The 18,497-nt window shown below is 44.8% G+C and overlaps 1 protein-coding gene across 1 annotated transcript in view; it reads left to right on the top strand.

The window, feature by feature from the left end:
* LOC307245016 (histone-lysine N-methyltransferase 2C-like) overlaps positions 1 to 18,497 on the top strand; it is a gene marked incomplete at its 5' end in the record, with an annotated part of 68,648 nt that overhangs the window by 32,066 nt on the left and 18,085 nt on the right. Inside the window, 25 exon segments of the mRNA XM_080020427.1 lie at positions 116 to 237; positions 727 to 931; positions 1,179 to 1,256; positions 1,570 to 1,617; positions 2,790 to 2,933; positions 3,273 to 3,305; positions 3,450 to 3,596; positions 3,711 to 3,849; positions 4,879 to 5,105; positions 5,208 to 5,281; positions 5,803 to 6,084; positions 7,021 to 7,155; positions 8,987 to 9,587; positions 9,737 to 10,686; positions 11,635 to 11,907; positions 13,184 to 13,530; positions 13,618 to 13,790; positions 14,023 to 14,526; positions 15,032 to 15,501; positions 16,082 to 16,196; positions 16,287 to 16,625; positions 17,374 to 17,485; positions 17,854 to 17,920; positions 18,009 to 18,072; positions 18,247 to 18,479. Coding sequence (XP_079876553.1) covers positions 116 to 237; positions 727 to 931; positions 1,179 to 1,256; positions 1,570 to 1,617; positions 2,790 to 2,933; positions 3,273 to 3,305; positions 3,450 to 3,596; positions 3,711 to 3,849; positions 4,879 to 5,105; positions 5,208 to 5,281; positions 5,803 to 6,084; positions 7,021 to 7,155; positions 8,987 to 9,587; positions 9,737 to 10,686; positions 11,635 to 11,907; positions 13,184 to 13,530; positions 13,618 to 13,790; positions 14,023 to 14,526; positions 15,032 to 15,501; positions 16,082 to 16,196; positions 16,287 to 16,625; positions 17,374 to 17,485; positions 17,854 to 17,920; positions 18,009 to 18,072; positions 18,247 to 18,479 — 5,882 coding nt within the window.

The following is an 18,497-nucleotide window of genomic DNA, read 5'->3' as shown; positions in this document are numbered from 1 at the left end:
TTCTCTTCTGTGCTTGTCTGCATGTTTGGTATTCCTTTCCTTGCCTCCTTGTCTGTCCATCTGTTTGTCTTCTATGCCTGTCTATTTGAAGAGTGTATTTATATCTGTGTTTCAGGGTGTGTGGAAATGGTGGGGGGGGTTGAGACAGCGCCTCCTACTGACCAGGTGGAGAAAGTGAAGAAGAGGTACCGCAAGAAGAAGAGCCAATTGGAGGAAGCCTTCCCTTCATATCTACAGGTCCCTCACACACACACACACACACACACACTGAAAATAACACTGTAATACACACATACTAAAACAAACATATATTCTATATTAGGCCTGCCCCCTGAAAGTCAATGAGTCAAATTGTCAGTTGGAACTAAAAAAGTTCAACTGACAAAATGCTGAGTTGGGTACAGCCCTATTCTATATACGCACAAGAGCTGGGTGGTGTTGACAAAATCAAATATAACAATCCTTTTTGACGTATACATAAATACAGATAATATATTCAATACATTGTTTATTATAAAATATAAAATATATTGGGGATGACCGTTGGTGCTTTCATAAGAAACTTACACACATAAAACATTATGCATATATATTGCATAAATAATAATGAGCACACACATTGACGAAAACATAACATGACATGCTTTCCCTTCTTTACCTCTATTTTCTACGGCATTAATGAATCCTTGTTTCTGATTTGCTGCCTGTTTCTTTCCCCTCCCCCAGGAAGCGTTCTTTGGGCGTGACTTACTCGACAAGAGCAAGCAACCGGACCGGAAGGCGGGGCCAGACACAGTGGCTGCCTGTCAGGGCCAATCAGTGATCCATGCGGAGGCTAAAGCTCCCGCCCCCACTGTGCTGCAGCACCCACCCACAAACACAATGGCTGGGGCCATGGCAACCAGCTCTGGCAGGAAGCAGGTGCCTCTGTGTAAGTATAGTCTCCTGCTGTCTCTTTCTCTGCCTCGCTCTCTCTCCATCTCTCGGCACCCAGTCGCTATATCCATGGTTACGTTTGATTTTATTTCGTTTTTTGGTGAAGATCATGTGGCTTTGTTTCTTGACAATTCCAGAACGGACGAATATATATGTATACATCACTATTCATTAGTAAATCATATTTCTGTGTTTGTGGATGTTTGTGTGTCATTTGTGTGTGTGTTTGTTGCGCCATCCAGCCATGTCAAAGGATGATCTAGTGGATCTGTCCAACGTCTTCAACACTGACTCTCACTTACTGGCTACCGGACACACAGGTATACACTCACATACACCAACAGATTAACACACACGCAGCCGATCAGCTCCTCTTCATTTTCCTGTCAATCAATATCATGTGACATCAGTGAACACATCTCCATCAAGTTCACAGCTAGAACTACTGGACCGCTCTCTCACGTGTACACACACACACACACCCGCCGTGTATGTGTGTGTGTGTGTGTGTGTGTGTGTGTGTGTGTGTGTGTGTGTGTGTGTGTGTGTGTGTGTGTGTGTGTGTGTGTGTGTGTGTGTGTGTGTGTGTGTGTGTGTGTGTGCAGACAGTAACATTGTGTGTTTGCTTCATAGGTCTAGACATTTGTCACTTCCAGGTTGAGCGCTCACCGTCCCCGTTTGGTAAGATCCAGACGACCTCTTGAAGATAATTACTGCCTTCTCCTTCTACTTTTCCAAAATACTGTTTCTTTCATGTTTTCTCCTTCCCCACATAACTGCTGCTTATTTCTGCTTTCCTCTACTGCTCCAGAAAACTACTGCTATCTTCTTCTATTCCTCAAATATAACTTCTTCTCCTTCCCCAGAAAACTACCACTTTCTTCCTCTACCACCTCCAGATAAATACTGCTTTTTAATGTTTGGTTTTCTTTCCAAAATACTATTTCTACTCTCCCAGGGTGTTTGCAGGTCCTTAATAAAAATGTGATTTTGCAATTTGCCTTAAGTCAAAAATTTTGTCTCTCTGTGAATGTCTTGATTTCAACATGAACATTTTGTCTGATTGGGGGCGCAGAGAGGGAGCGATTGGGCCCCGTCCCCACACTGTTTTTAGTTGTTTTATGTGGAGGAACGGTGCGCGGCTCTCCGCGATCGGGAAGCACTGAAAACCGTGTTTGTGTCCGGACGCAGACGATTCACACGCATAAAAATATATTTATGATTCCCCTTATTTAAAATTCCCCATTGAAATGTTATCCCTGTGCACTTTGTCAGCTTCTATCTGTTTTATCCTGTAATTGTTATGCACACGGACTGACAAAAAAAAACAAAACGACTGCTCGACTAAAAGAATCAGGGGGCAGCCCTAATTTATTCATATATTTATTTAGGTCAAAATGAGTTATTCTACGCCATACCTTTATATTGGCCTCAAAAAGTATTTTAGTAGATTCAATTATTTGCTACCTGCAGGCACCCTGCTCCCCAGAAAATGACTATTTTCCGCTTCTCTGAATCGCTAATTATTTTTTTCTTCCACTCCTCCAAATCATTCCTGCCTTCTGTTTTACCTCCTATGTTTTGGGTCCTGCAGTGGAATCCCTTTATATTCCCAGAATATAGTTATACACAACATAGAAATGATAAAGCTTTTCTCTGCTGGCGGTCAATTTGAGTGAATAACCAATAAAGATTTTTTTCTGTTAGTAATGAGAGACAATGATGAATAACTGGATTTCTATCCTCTGCATTCTTCTCTTCACTCTTTGTTTTCTCTCCTTCTCGCTGTCTTTCCTTTTCCCTGTCTGTCCCTTTTCTCTTTCACTCTGTCTCTCTCCCTCCCCACCCTCCAGCTGGTCTGGACATTGGCCCTATGGCTGATGACCCCACGTTGGCCTCTGACCATACAGGAAGTAGTGCGCCTGGCCAGAGAGCCGTACAGGAAGAGCCCCTGGACGCCATACTGAGCCCAGAGCTGGACAAGATGGTTACTGACGGTGTGTTCACTTCCTTGCGTGTGGTTCTTGGTCTACTTCGACAATATTGCCCAAACTGTCATGAAAGCCAGAGTTGTCCTGGAAAAGTTCAATACAATGTGCAACAAAATTCTCTGTGCTGCAAGAGTCATTTTAGAATTAATGTTTATATAATACAATACATACTATATTTATTTATAAAATGTTAAATTGCCTCTCTGTTAACCCTCACAAATAAAGACCAATGTGAGTTGACACAGGCTTTAATATGAATACATATGCGGATCATGGAAAACTATTTCTTGATGATAGTGGCAAGCCTGTTTCCTGAAGCACTAAGTGTTTTGTTATTGTTTTTAGGTGCTATCCTCAGCAGACTGTACAGGATCCCAGGTACCTGGAACCATATCTACCACACTCCTGCTCCCTTAAACTAGTTTAATCAACTTTAATTTAATTAAACTCTATTTTGTCATGTGTATATGAACTCCAGAACTCCAATTCTCAGTGCATGAGTACCTGTTCTTACTTTGACAGAGCTGGAGGGGAAGGACGTGGAGGATCTGTTCACCGCTGTCCTCAGCCCCAGCAGCAGTGTCTCCATCAGCACCACCACGAGTCAGCTGCACCAGAACCAACATACACACACCCTTACTGGAGCCAAGACCCTACCTCACCCCACAGGTCCAGCACACAAAATAATTTTTTTATTAAAAAAAATGTGAAGTATCAATCAAATTTCATTAGAACAGTCACTCACTAACACGTCTTCTCTCTCTCATTTTCTCTCTCCATCAGCTGGAGGGATGGTTCCTCATATTCCAGTAATGAATGGTCTGACCGCTGCTACTCGCTTTCCTTCAACTCCCATCATGCCTAGTGGCGTTGTGGCCCAGGAACAAATGGGCTTCAGGATGCCTCACCCTGACATCAACAGGTACATTTAACACGATCTGTGTACGTGGTACATCACTATCACATAATTACTAGTAATAACTGCAGTGCTACAATTGAATTGTTTCACTATGACTAGGATCCTACCAAATTCACGGCCGCGGAAATCGCGTCACAGACTGAAATATGCCCAAAAAACAATTTGCCCCCACCAAAGAAAAAAACCAAACAGGTGTGAAGTGCCACTGAGCCGAGTCACGCCCGACATAACGGTTTATGTTGCCTGTAGCGGCGGAGCTGGAATCAGCAGCAGGAAGTCATAAGATAAATTACAGTGATGCAACTGACGGGATGCGTCAGCGACTGCATTGTCCTCCTTTCTGTAGATATAAGGACCCGTCATCTTGTCCACGCGCAAATCAGCATTTTTTTTATTTTTTGTCAAACAAATTTGAAATGATTTAAATACTGTAGCATGTTTTTTTTAAACTCATCTCAGTTAGTCTTTTAACAATGGTGCCTGCCGTTGGATTTTTATTTTTTATTTTATTTTTTTGCACCATCGGACATGAACATAAAACACCGGGCCCCGGATGAAACATCACTGCATGTGATGAGAACTTTTCGACCTGACTGTGGGTGCTTAAGTAGTTCAATTTAATAATATCCACGAAATGTCGTGTTTTTCTTTTAAAATCCATGAAATCAGTTCTTTTTGAGAATCTAGGTCTGTGAACAGAATTTCCCGTGAATTTGGTAGGGGCCCTAACTATGACTAAATTATTAATACTGTATTACTTACCATCATCATTATCGGTTCACCAGTACTATAATATAGAACATGAAGACATACGATCGCATAACTACATAACGTACTACTGCAGTATTTCATACAGGACTTTTTGCATATTTTTTGAGCGTACTATGGGTTTGGACTAAACTCTAATTTGGCATATTAAACGGCACACTCGTATGCCATTTTGGACGCAGTGAGGGCCTGTTGGTAGTCAGTCACCTTGGCTCATGCCCTGCTGGACGTCAAATAAAAATAGCCTGTGTCCCTTCCCCCGAGGGACAGAAAGGTGAGCCAGCTGGGAGGGGATGTGACTGGTCCGTGGGGTCAGGTAGGCCCCACCTCCAGTGCTGCACCTGCTGGGGATGGAGAGCATGATGGGATGTCAACCGCCCAGAAGAGTACACTTAAGTGGGAAAAGGAGGAGAGTCTGGGAGAGATGGCAACCGTTGCCCCGGTGCTGTACAGCAATGTCAACTTCCCAGACCTGAAGGAGCAGTACCCCGGTATGCACAACCACGCTGTGCATTTAGACTCATTTTCAAGCATTAAATTGTAGATCGGAGTCTGATAACTTTGTTCGTGTTTATGTGTGTGTTGTGAGACAGACTGGTCTACCAGAGTGAAACAGATCGCCAAGCTGTGGAGGAAAGCGAGTTCGCAGGACAGAGCGCCTTATGTGGTGAGTCTCACTCTGTAATCTCACCTCTTTTATCCAGACACATTTTTGATATAAAATGTCATTTCAAAACAAAACAAAACAAAAACTTTTTAAAAGAGCATTCCAGAGTTGGGTAATAAGGCATTTATTTTCTAAAAACTGGTGTTGTATAGTGTATATATTGTATCATCAAGTTGTGTGTTTTACAATTTTGTAGCCTGAATAATAAAGATGAGAAGATGTCCAGAATTGTATCCAATTTAAAAGATAGGTTGGCCATTTTTCAACCCCCGTTGTTACTATTGAGAAACTTGAATCTCATTCCAAATGTTAAGTCTTATTTTATATTTGTGTTGACCTCAGTTTGATGAATTAACATTCTTTAAACTATAAGTTGACATTGTGAGATAGTGTATTAATATTGTATACTCTCTCTCTCTCTCTCTCTCTCTCTCTCTCTCCCTCTACTCACTCCACCTTTATCTTTCTCGCTTATTTATATGTCCTTCCCGTCTATTTATTTCTCTTTCCTCCTACCACAGCAAAAAGCAAGGGATAACCGAGCAGCTCAGCGTATTAACAAGATCCGGCTTTCCAATGACCCTCTGAAGCGACTCCCGTCGCAGCAGCAGCCACAGCAGCAGCAGCAGCAGCAGCAGCCGCAGCCGCAGCCCCAGCAGCCGCAGCAGCCGCAGCAACAACAGCAGCAGCAGCCGCTGCCAGTGGGCACTTACGACCCCGTTTCGATGGAGAGCGACATGGCGTTCAGGGATCCGCTCCGTCCCAAAGAGTCTGAACAGGAACAGGAGTGGAAGTTCAGACAGGTGAGGGGAGGAGTGTGTGTCTGTATGTGTCTGTTTGTTGTACTGTGTGTGTCTGTGTCTCTGTGTCTGTGTGCCTGTGTGTGTGTTCATGTGCGTGTGTGTGTGCGCGTGTTTTAGTCATGTTAACAAACCTCACCGCCATCAGTAGTGTCAGGGTGGATAATTGACACCAGAATCCAATGATAGCAGGTTAGCGGAAAAGCTGAAACTGCTGAAGCTCAGCAACTTTTGTTTTTCCGCAGTCTTTTATAAGACACTGATATTCAGGAAACATAAAAAAAAAAAAAACGGAATCAGGCTTTATTGGCCATGTATGCTTACACATACAATGAATTTGATGCCAGTTCTCAGTGGCTTGGTTAGTACAGAACTTAGTTAAATGTAAGTTTTTCCAAAAATGTTTACATACAGTAGGATAAGCCTTGGACTGCATTTAAGCACATCCAAGTTTCTCAAGAACATTTGGCAAATTTGTGCTATTAACAGTAATCAATGATGGGAAAATGGCAAACCTATCCATTAAATGATAATGTAAGATGATGCCCAACAGCCATCATCCAATTCTCAGTATCCATAGACTTTGGGTTTGGCCACGGCCACATGGACATGATGTCTCACTCTGGGCTTTAGAGCCCTCAACTCTATGGCCCTCTGATGTTAATTCCCACCCTGACGAGTTACCATTAGTTACCATTAAAATGCATGCCAGGGGAATGATAGACAGACAGATGGATAGATAAATGGATAAATAGATGGATGGGGAAATAGACTGGCTTTGACTGGGGGGCATGAAACAATGACGTATTTTGACTAATTATCAGTTTGTAATCCTAATAATTGTGCAATTTATTAACATGGTTTGGGTTATTATAGAGATGTGCATGCCGGGTGAGTCATTGAAACTAATATTTCTAACTGTGAATTGTCATTGAAAAGGGAGAGGTTAATGACACATGGGGAGCCGGTAAGAAGAGGCAGGAAAATCTCATCAAAAGCAAAGCCCTAAAATCACCAACAGATAAAGATTGTCCCTACCAGGCATCTGTAGCAGGAGGTGACAAAGAGGCTCTGGTAAGATCTCAAGGCAAACCTTCTAGGAGCTCTGGCTCGATTCAGATGCTCTGGAATCCCCTTTTCTGCAATTGATTGAGCTTGTCTGGAGCAGTTGAAATGGTTCAATAATGATGATGTATGATTTGTAATCTTTTTGTGCTATGCCCTTGATTTAGGGCACACAGCTTGTGATGAAGTTAGTTGTTAGCTGATGCCCCAAAGCCAGATGACACAGAAATGAAACTAAATCATACCATTTATGTAATTGCAGACCTGTCATTTAAAATGCTGTGATGTTGGGTTTAGTGCAGAATCCAAGGTCTTTTTGTGTCATATTTTGATATTTGATGCGGAGTCCACATATTGTTTTTGTAATATTTCAGATGAGCAGAGAGATAACAATTAAACAAAATAATTATAACATTATAATAATAATGACATCATCACCAACACAGAGCAAGCCAAATAAGTGTTTAATCATGGTCGCGCCCCGTGCCATTTGCCCTCCAGTCAGACTCAACCAAATACTCCAGGCATTATAAGAGGATTTCAGATGCACTGAGCCAGGGTTGACTGTGACCATCATTTCTGGGCGATAACACATATGTATATTAAACCCAATAACTTATTGGAATTTGAGGTATCATCAATTCACCTCAACAGATCCTCTCACAATTCCTGAGCACCCAGAGAGTTGTGAAACAAAGTGCTCCTCTGGATTTCCAGAATATTCAATATGTTGAGCCCAGACCTGGTGCCCATGGCCATAGCTTGTCTAAGAACTGATCTATTCTGTGTTTAAAAGCAATCAAAAAAAATCTGGATGATGGCATGTTAAAACCTTCACCAGTCAATTTGCACCATTTCCTGAAAATGTTCCATTAGAGGGTTGGCTCAAATGACCCTGCGTTCCGACCGGACACTATTCAGACTTTTTTTTTTTTTTTTTTCACATTGTTTTTTCAATTATATCGGCCGTCCACTTTTATTTTGATTTTCCAATTCAAGTGTCTTCACAACCACACATGAAGTACACAAACAGATTGTACAGATTCTGACATTCTATCCAAGGCAATCTGTTGTCACAACGGAGGTGTTGAGTGTCCGGTGTAAATGCGGGGCAATAGTAATTGCTAGCCCTTAGATAGGTGTGTGCTAGTCTAAAATTAACTTGTGTTTCACGGAACAAAGTGTCTGGTGAAGGTCAGGATGAGCAGAGAGAGAGAGAGCAGTTGTCAGGGTGAATGTAGAATTACCTGAAAAGTAAACAGGAAGTTATGAGTCCACACCCTGTGAGGTGCCTGCCAGTACGGTCTGACCATCACCTTGGTAACTCTTATTTCCACATCACAATTAAAACAGAGTCAAACCAGCCGTCACTTCTTCGAAACATTAAATATACCAGACTGAGGCATGGTTGTATTTCTCTGGCATCATGTGAGAAGCTGTTTTAGGATGTTTTTAATGATGGCCTCACACTGGTTCAGATCTCGGTGGCTTTAAGAGTGGAACCGTTGTGATTGTGTGTCTACTGTTCCCCTGCATGTCCTAACTCCACCACTCATTGCTCAGAGAGAGGGAGAGAGAGCATTACTAGCTACCATGTCATCCTGCATTTAAACTGACTGGACTACTTGAAGATAACTATTAATCTGACTATTAATAACACTCTTTCTACCTGTCCATTTTTCCTGGTGTCTTTCTGTCTCTTCCTTTATTTATGCCCCCCTCCCTTTTTCTCCTCTCCCATCCTTCCCTGTCAACTTCTATCTGCTTCTGTCCTGCTCTCCGTTCTCTATGCCTGTGGTACTTTCTCTCTCTTTCTCTACTCTCTCATTCTCTCTCTCAGCAAATGCGTCAGAAGAGTAAACAGCAGGCTAAAATTGAAGCCACTCAGAAACTCGAGCAAGTAAAGAACGAGCAGCTCCAACAGCAGAGACAACAACAACAACAACAACAACAACAGTTGCTCGGCAACCAGACCCTCAGCAGTGGAGTTTCTCCAGAAATGGGTAACAGGAGCCCAATGATGACTTCCCAGCAACTCGTTGCCAGGGGCAATGCCTCCCCCCAGCAGCTAATGTCTTTAAAGGAGGGTCAAGTGAGGCCGCACCACCTCCAGGCAGTTCAGAACTCTGGTTTGGCTGACGACGTCTTCCTCAGGCCCCAGGCCCCACCCCCCTCCGGGTTCTCCCAGTCACACCCGTCTTCCCCCCACCCCCCTTCACCGCAGATGTTCTCACCTTCATCGCGGCCCTCTTCCCCCTGGGACCCCTACAGTAAGGTGGTGGGGACTCCTCGCCCTGCCTCGGCCCAGCAGGGAGGCAACATTGCACCACAGCACCAGCGGCAAAACTCCCTCAGTGTCTCTCCCGCTCATGAGGCCTTGGGGAGCCCCTCTCCCGACCCCAAACCCTCTGATACTTCCAGGAACCTCGGCTCACAACAAGGTGACAGACTGCTGCAGTATTTACTATCGACAAAATCTGGATGTAAAAACTAGAGTTTGACCGTTGTAGATGTTGAATATATATGTTGAATATATGTATCAATATATATTTTATGAGGTGTTGACGTCTCCTTTTTTCTCTTATCTCAGGACCCCCTCGGACTCCAGAACATCAGCAGGGCAGGACCGGTCCCGCCTCAGGCTCCAACCCGGACCTCACACCAAAATACACGGGTATCCGAGCACTCGAGTCCTATCAGCGGACAGCCCATAATAATAGTAACAGCCGTGCAGCCGCCTCAGACCCCTACGGGCGCTCTGGACCAGCGCCAAGCCCAAGCGGGGCAGAAATGGGTCCGGGAGGGTTGTTTAAGACGCCAATGCCACCCCAGCACCAACAGGAGGGGTATGCCATCCCCTCTGTGGGGGGAGGAGCGACTGGGGTAATGGGAAGGAGGGAGGTGTTCGACCGTGGCTCTCTCCCCCCTTCCAGACCAACAGAGCTGGGTTTCCCTCCCCCACAACTCCAGGACCCATCGTTCCCCTCCAGCCCTCTGTCGAGTCTGGGCTCCCCCCACCGCAGCCCCTACGCCCAGGCACCTGGGACCCCTAGACCAGACTACAGCCAGATCCCAGAACCTTTCACCACAACCTCCCCGGACCCTTACTCCAACACACACACCCCTGGCACGCCACGGCCCCACTCAGACCCGAACTACCTCTCTAACTCGCCTGCACTGCGGTTGGACCAGTTCAGCCAGCAGGTGGCCAGTAGCAGGCCGTCCCCCTCCCATTCCTCTCTAGATCCATACGGCTCAATGCCTGGTACGCCCCGTCCTTCGCCAACTGACCGCTTCCCGCGCTCCCCCGGGAGCCAGAGGGGTGGTGACCCATTCTCCCAACCCGCCGGTGCCACTAGGCCCTCGCCCGACCCCTACGCCCAGCAGCCTGGTACTCCCCGCCCACAGAAGGCGCCCGGGACCCCCAGGCAGACTGGCCCGGCTGAGAGCTTTGCTTCTCAGCCTGGAGGTTCCGTGCTGTCTCCTCTGTCCCAGAGCCACTCTGGAGACACAGTCTCGTTCTCACACACACACCAACAGGTATAAATCATCTATGTTTTTACTAAAATCGCATTGGTCCTTTTTGCACTGCTGTCATGAATACCACTGTATTATACAGAATGCACAATGGGTTAAGACTAGGGCTGAGTATTGTTTAAAAAATTACGCTACCAGTACCCTTAAAGTGATACCGATATCAATAGGGTACTTAATTCGATGCCTCTTTTTTTCTACTATACCATCATGTGAATGGAAGCATTCAGTTGCATAAAATGCCACCACTCCTCCCCATCCAAATGATTTTTACACTAATACAGTTTGAAAGTGCTAAAAATTATTGAAATATTTATTGAATATGCACAACGAACAATGTACGATGAAGTGTGTGGTCAGTGTGATTTAAAACAAATAAATAAATAGCCAGTACAGGAGGAATGATTACAGCAAGGAAAACCTCTTTCACTGTTCATTTGGACACCTCACTATTGTTTTAAGACAGACTTGAAAATTGTGAACCCCTCCTTGACTGTTGTAGCTGCTGTGGTAGTGAGCCAATCACACGTCGGAATTAATCGAAAAACACTTGTGGTGATTGGCTACGAGCAAAACCATACAAATAGTGTTTTTATTTTCTAGATCTGTGGACAAAAAAGATGGAATGCAGGTGTTGCCTGAAAGGAGAACTTTCAGTACTACTTGGTATTGGGTTATTTCCATCAATACCTTAAAGGTATTGAGTACCAATACCCAGGCCTAGTTAAGACAAAACAAAATTCCATAATGATTACCAAATTATCTTGTGTCAGTACTGAAACAAGATAATTCAATACAGAAACATTTCTGTATAGATTTCTGTATGGAATATTAATATTGATACTTTGTATGGATGTTTGCAACTTTTTTCCGCTTAGATTAAATACGCTTAAATAGTTCCATTGCCAGTGTCTTCTCGCCTTGTGATTCCGTTATTTGTCTTTCTTACTGCAGTCTCCGGGAAGACTACAACAGCAGGACTCATTTGCCAGGACACCCGGCGCCCACACCCCAAAGCACCCTGGGATGTCTGATGAGGGCGGGTTTTCAAACATGCCCAATAGGACGCCAGGTCATGACCTCTTCGAACAGGGTCACATGACACCAGGCCCTTTGCAAGTGGACAAGACTACGGCCAGTGAAATGCCACCGTTGGGTGTGGGCGCTCTAGAAGGACCAATCGGAATGGTTCCTCACCTGGGAGACTCGGAGGAGAAATTAAGACAGGTGAAAACAGAGTTGTGAATTGAGCATTTTCTCCTCTATTTTGCTCCACTTTATAACTTACATCAGTGAACTTAGTTAGTTCAATTGCAGAGAATCAATTGCGTAGCTATATTCACCTTAAAATGGCAAATTTGATTATTAAAGAACAAATGGAATATATGCATTCACAAGGATTGTTGTTGGTTGCAATATTCCAGAGAACACAGCATCTACTGCTGCAGCGCAAAAACCCATAGCAGCCACAGCAGACATGCAGTCAGCTCGTCCTCCAGTCTACCCGTATACATTTGTACATTATTTGTGTGTAATAATACATAATGTTTGTGGTTGCAATAGTAATAAAAACATACAAGTAACAATATGGTAATGGTAATAATAAATTGCAATTATTGCATACATCATGCTTTTCATTCCTAATTATCATATTACTAGTAGCCTTATTTTAAGATGCATAATGGTTTGATGGAGGAAAGGGATGTTTCAGAAATTTGGCTCTTATGATATTTGATATTTTTTGTTAACGTGGCTCCTGAGATGGGAAAGGTTGAGTACCACTCTTGTTTTTATTGCTGTTAATGAATAATACAAAAGATAAGGAACTTAAAAAAAAATTGCATACTAAATTGCAATCACAATATTGGTCTAAAGAAATCCCCAAAAAAAAATCCCAAATCGTTCAGCCCTAGTTAGTGGTCCAAAATTCCATACCGTTTAACTCGTAATCATTTTGCTGGGGACCTACTGGAAACTCTTGAAGGAGCCCTGAGGGTCCCTGGAACCTACTTTGAGAACTATTGTGTTACTCTCTCTTACAGCGATCTATTTAAGAGATCAAAGTTCCACTGTAATTTTAAGATAAGAAAATCACTTTTCTTAGGTTGTACTTAGAAAGTACAATCTAGACAATGCGAAAAAATATTGAAATGCTTTAGAGTAGCCGATTAAAAGTTGTTTATCATTTGCCAACAAATTGTATTTTGACATTTTGAACCGTAGCATTCATTTTCAACCAATTGCAATTGCATTTTCAACCAATCTTAATGTGTTTGAGCTAAATGGACAACTGATCTGTCCATCCCTGTGTTCTGAGTCCTGGACACGGTTCACCATTCTGATCCGTTGCTTTTCCTGACCTGCACAGAATTGGACGAGGTTGAGATTATTAGATACAAATATACATGCGCTATTTTTGTCTTGCATCCAAACACCATCATCCAACACCAGTATGAGTACATCCTGTTATTCTGTTCTACTGTAACATGATGTTTCTCTCCAGCGTCAGAGACTCCGCCAGCTCATCCTCAGACAGCAGCAGCAGAAGACTGCTCTGCGCCAGGAGAAGGGCCTCCAAGAAGCGGCCTCTGGACCCGGACCCCACGCTGGTCTGTCCACTACACCTCTAGGTCCTGGTCCCATGACCCCTCGCCGCTGGCCCCAAGAGGAGCCCTCCGCTCTGACAGTTCCACCTGACATGTTTGGACGCCCGCCGCCCCCCTATCCCGGCACGGGCCGATCCGGACCCATCCACAGAGGCCCCGGACCCTTCCCCCCCAACGAGAGCCCCTACCCGAGGCAACCTGGTGTGATGGGAGCCAACGTCGGGCTCCAACCCCAAAACATGAAGTAAGCAGTGTGGGCGTCTCTCGAGTTTCTACTCAGAGGTAAAATGGATTCTGCTTTACTCTGATTTCTTCGCCTCTCTCTATCTAGGTTTGGGTTCCAGGGTGTCCCAGGGGAGGCCTTCCTGCAGACGGTGCAGGGCTCCGGGCAGAACCTCACATCGAGCCTGCCTGTCCAGATGAGGCATCCCATGCCTGCAGATTTCACAGGCATCCAATCAATCCCTTCGCCTGCCATCCAGCCACGCCCGCAGATGATGACAGGTAAGGGAAGGGTGGCTTGTTGGTTGATTGATAGGGTGTTTTTTACTTTAATGACTCAAATGCGCTTTATATTTTTAATATTTTCATATACATTTTATATTTAATTATTAAAATAATTATGATTTCACAATTCCATTTTCAAAACAAAGGGTCTAGATTTGATGTGTTGACATTTTATACATAATGAGAATTGCTATCAACTGAATCTCCAATTATACCCCCCACATTCCAGGTGTTCCCCAGCCGTTCCTCCCCCTGCCCCTTCCAGTCCAGCAGCACAGCATCATGGGCCAGCCGTTCATCGAGCTGAGACACAGAGCACCAGACAGCCGCGTCAGGCTGTCCTTCCCGCTTGGCAGCCCCCTGGAGCAGCACCACCAACTGCAGAACCCGGGGGTCCGGCCCAGCCTCGTGGACCGGATGGTGGAGACGGTGGAGCAGATGGGAATGTCCACCAGCATGGAGCAGCTGAACCAGGGCTTGTCAGTGTCCATGCCCCAGCTAGCTCACCAGCACCTTCCACTGCAGCACCAGCCTCCTCTGGCTGCCGCGCTCGGTCACCACGGCAACATCACCACAGCAGTAGGCGGCCTGGCTCAGAGCGGTGAGGCGGCTCTACCAGGGCATGATGGGATGGAGGAGCACCTGGAGGGAGAGGATTCAGCCGTGAAGGACCTGGAAGATGTGGAGGTCAAAGATCTGGTCGACCTCAACTTGAACCTTGACCCCGAAGACGGTAGGATGTCAGAAACACCCAAATCATAAAAGCAGATGGAGCTGATATTTCAGCTATTCTCAGATGATTATAGGTTCTGGCCTTAAATCTGAGTGATGGAAATGTAAAGGCAGCTCATATAGTAAGCTCCACAGTTGTCTTATAGTCTAAACTGTGTACTATTTCCAAAAAAACGAGCAATAATCTTTAAATTTTTTTCCCCAATAGATCATGTAACATGATCAAATGAGTAATTTTAAAAATACCAAATTTCGTCATGTGGCAGATCCTTTACCGTCCGTGTTAAACATAAGAAAGAACAACTACGAACTATTCATTTCTAAACGCAATCGATCAATTAACCTGTGAATTGCCCAAACCTTAATTCTTGTTTCATCTTGTTCCCAAATAATGGATGGATCTCATTTGTGACTATAATGATAAGACCGCATTTCTTACTTATGCTTGAGTGCCTGTACATTGGTATCACACCAATTCAGTTGTTTTGTATTGAATTGCTTTCCAGGTAAAGAGGAATTGGACCTGGGTGCAAATGATCTCCACCTAGACGACTTCCTGCTGTCAGGGAAGTTCGACCTCATCGCTTACGCCGACCCGGAACTAAACCTGGAGGATAAGAAGGACATGTTCAACGAGGAGCTGGACCTGGGGGAGACGGTGGAGGAGAGAGAGGGGGAGACAGAGGTAGGAGATCGCAGCAAAGCCCAGCGGGAGAAGAGGGAGATGGCGAGCGACTGTGGAGGAACAGGAAGCAACACCATGAGCCAAATAAAACAGGAAGTGTCCGAGTCTCTGGTGACGTCACACATGCAGGACAACGTCAAAACAGAGGCCAGGGACTGCCCCTCCCTCCCCAAGCACCCCTCACCCCACCCTGGTGCACTGAATTCTAACAGACCCCTCGGGAGTGACCCAGCGGGCTCCAGCCTGCTGCAGGGCTCTCCTCGGCAGCTGGGGTCCACTATCCAGCTACAGGTAGGAGCTCAGAGTGTTTTCGATTAGATTTTCTAATAACGTCGTCGTATTAAGGTTTGTAGCGATGCATTATGTAATCATGCCATATTTCACCAAAATGTAAAAGATTTGCCTTTATTATGTTGTAACGTTTGCATTTTACAGTTGTTACAGTTGCTGACATGCAATGTGTGCTGCCAGGTGTTCGAGAGATCATTGAGTTTTGCACAATTGTTGGTGCTGAGTTTTGATTAATTTAGTGATTATATGATAAAATATTGATGAAAACTACCCTCAGTCTTGGAAAAGGGCAGTTAATCCTGATGAATTATTATCAAGTTTATTTATATAGCCCTAAATTGCAGTACAAGCTCAAAGGGTTTCACAACCCCATCCGGGCAAAGAAAAACTTGCCCGTCAACAATCAACAAACAACAAACAATAAAAAATGCAGGCAAAAGCATTGCGTTAAAGATGTTATAATATCATAATATCATAATGCGTTACTACAGGCTTTTAACCATTTTCAGGATTGGAAGAAAAACTACATTCGGGGTTTCTGTACATATTTATATTTTCTCCCTCTCTTTTGACCTTCCAGGAGAAGTTGGAGGAGGCTGCTGGAACGAGAGTAGGGAGCGTGCCAGCCATCCAAGCCCAGGAACCCGCTGCGTCGGCTGGACTGGCCCCCCATGGGATGCCCCCCTCCCCAGCAGGTAGCAGCAGCTCACAGTCACAATGAAATCCCATTTAACAATGAACAAGTTATCATTTATTAACTGACATTCTCTGTCACCTGTCTACAGGGCAACCATCTATGTACCCGCAGCAGAGGGGTTTTTTGCCCCGCACTCCCGTGCCCTGTTTGCTCCTCACCCCCCAGCCTCCGCCCGCTCAGCCCCCTCAGGCAGGGATGCCAGCCCAGCTCCAGGCTCCAAATCAGGCCCTGTTCCCTCAGCCGCAGGGTCCAGCTCAGCAAGGTGCCGCTTCCCTGGATCCGTCCAACCGTCCCCTTCTTTTGGAAGAGCAGCCTCTCCTCCTGCAGGACCTGCTGGACCAGGAGCGACAAGAGCAGCAGCAGCAGAGACAGATGCAAGCCATGATCCGACAGAGACCTGCCCCTGAAGCCATGATGCCCAACATGGGTATGAAATAAAATTTGAGCTCATTCTCTAATTCAGTAAAATAGATCATTCTCATGGATCACAGGTGGGAAACCTTTTAGTGTTTGAGGGAATATTTCGGGGCCATAGACTACTTTAAACTATGAAAGAAAACTATCAAAGTAAAAATGTAGTAAAAAAAAAAAAAATTCTAATGTAATTGAATATATTAACAATAATCATAATATAATGACTAGGGTTGTCAAACGATGGATCGATATTCGAATGATATTCAAATTGTAAAAAAAAAATTATGTTAGAATCTGAAAATTAACATTGGGAAAAATATTTCAACAGAAATGTATTCTTCATTTTTTGGGGTGGGGGGGCGGCGCTTTCCAAAATCTCACAACAAAGCATAAAGAGCGGAGGAACAAGATAAAAGGATTGTGTAATTATCCCAGAGAAAGGGGCTGTCCATCACACCCCCCGGTCTGAGTCTCTGTTCTCCAGAGGAGGCGGCGGCTGGGAGCCACGATTGGACAATTAAAATTTTGCACAATCACCCAAGCTTAACGCGTAATAACAAAGCCTGAAAGTTGGTAAAATTGTAATAGATATTAGAATACAGTCAAACTCATGTGCACAGAATAAAATAAAACCTGCTGTTTCTATAACATGTTAACAAGGGTGTGTGTGTGTGTGTGTGTGTGTGTGTGTGTGTGTGTGTGTGTGTGTGTGTGTGTGTGTGTGTGTGTGTGTGTGTGTGTGTGTGTGTGTGTGTGTGTAGAGTTTGACTCCATCTCAGATCCTATCATGAAGGCCAAGATGGTGGCTCTGCAGGGCATCAATAAGGTCATGACCCAGGGCAGTCTAGGACTGAACCCCATGGTTATCAACAGGTAACAAGTTCTCACCTCAACCCCGCTCTCACAGCTGTTTTGGATCCTCACACACCTTCATCACATATCATATATTCATCATATATATTCTCGAAAACCAGTGATTCCCAACCTGGGGTGCCAGACCCCATAGGGTGTTGTCAGGCCTTGGACAATTTGGTGCATTTGCTTCCTCGTAGTCATATATTTGTTATTAAAATTGGTTATTATTTTCCCCCCTCAAACATCTATTTAGTCTGTTTCCTGGCTGATTTTACAGTGCCTCCATATAGAAGCTTTGATAATAAAAATGGTAGTTCCACAGCTTCCTGTCTTCCACAGCTTCCTGTGTTAACCCTTGAGTTTTTGCTTGTCAATTTGTTTTTTAGGATCCAGCAGGCTCCAGCAGCTCAGGCTCCTGAGAAGCTTCCCGTCCCACCTCAGATTCTGGGACAGGTAGGTTGAACCCCCTTGAGTTCAAAGTGTTAACAGAAAGGTTATCAACATCAGCAGATTCACATTTTGGTTTTCCTTTCACCCTCAGGATGGGAAACTCACCCCCCAGTTGGCCAGACCAACCCCTCCCAGTTTCGCCCCCGGATTTGTCAGTATGTATCTGTCAGATCGGAACACAGACCTGGCGTATTAACTTGGCATTTGAATGTGAACTCTGTGGCCAGATCTGTGTTCGGAGTTCATGTTACTGTGAAATATTCAAAATAATTCCTGGTAAAATGCTGATAGACTGGGCAATTTTATTGAATCCTTCCTTGTTTATGTAGACGAGACTGAGCGCCATCAGTACGAGGAGTGGCTCGGTGAGACGCAGCGCCTTCTGCAGATGCAGCAGGGTTACCTGGAGCAGCAGATCGCAGGTCACAGGAAGGCAAAAAAGGCGCTGTCGGCCAAACAGCGTACCGCCAAGAAGGCTGGCCGACCCTTCACCGAGGAGGACGCCACGCAGCTTTGCAACATCACCCAGCAGCAGGGAGCAGTGCAGAAACAGCTGGAGCAGGTACACTTAACCATTAGC

This window comes from Zeus faber (assembly GCF_960531495.2).
Source record: "Zeus faber genome assembly, chromosome: 19".
NCBI lineage: Eukaryota > Metazoa > Chordata > Actinopteri > Zeiformes > Zeidae > Zeus > Zeus faber.
This window is presented reverse-complemented; position numbering and strand designations above follow the sequence as displayed.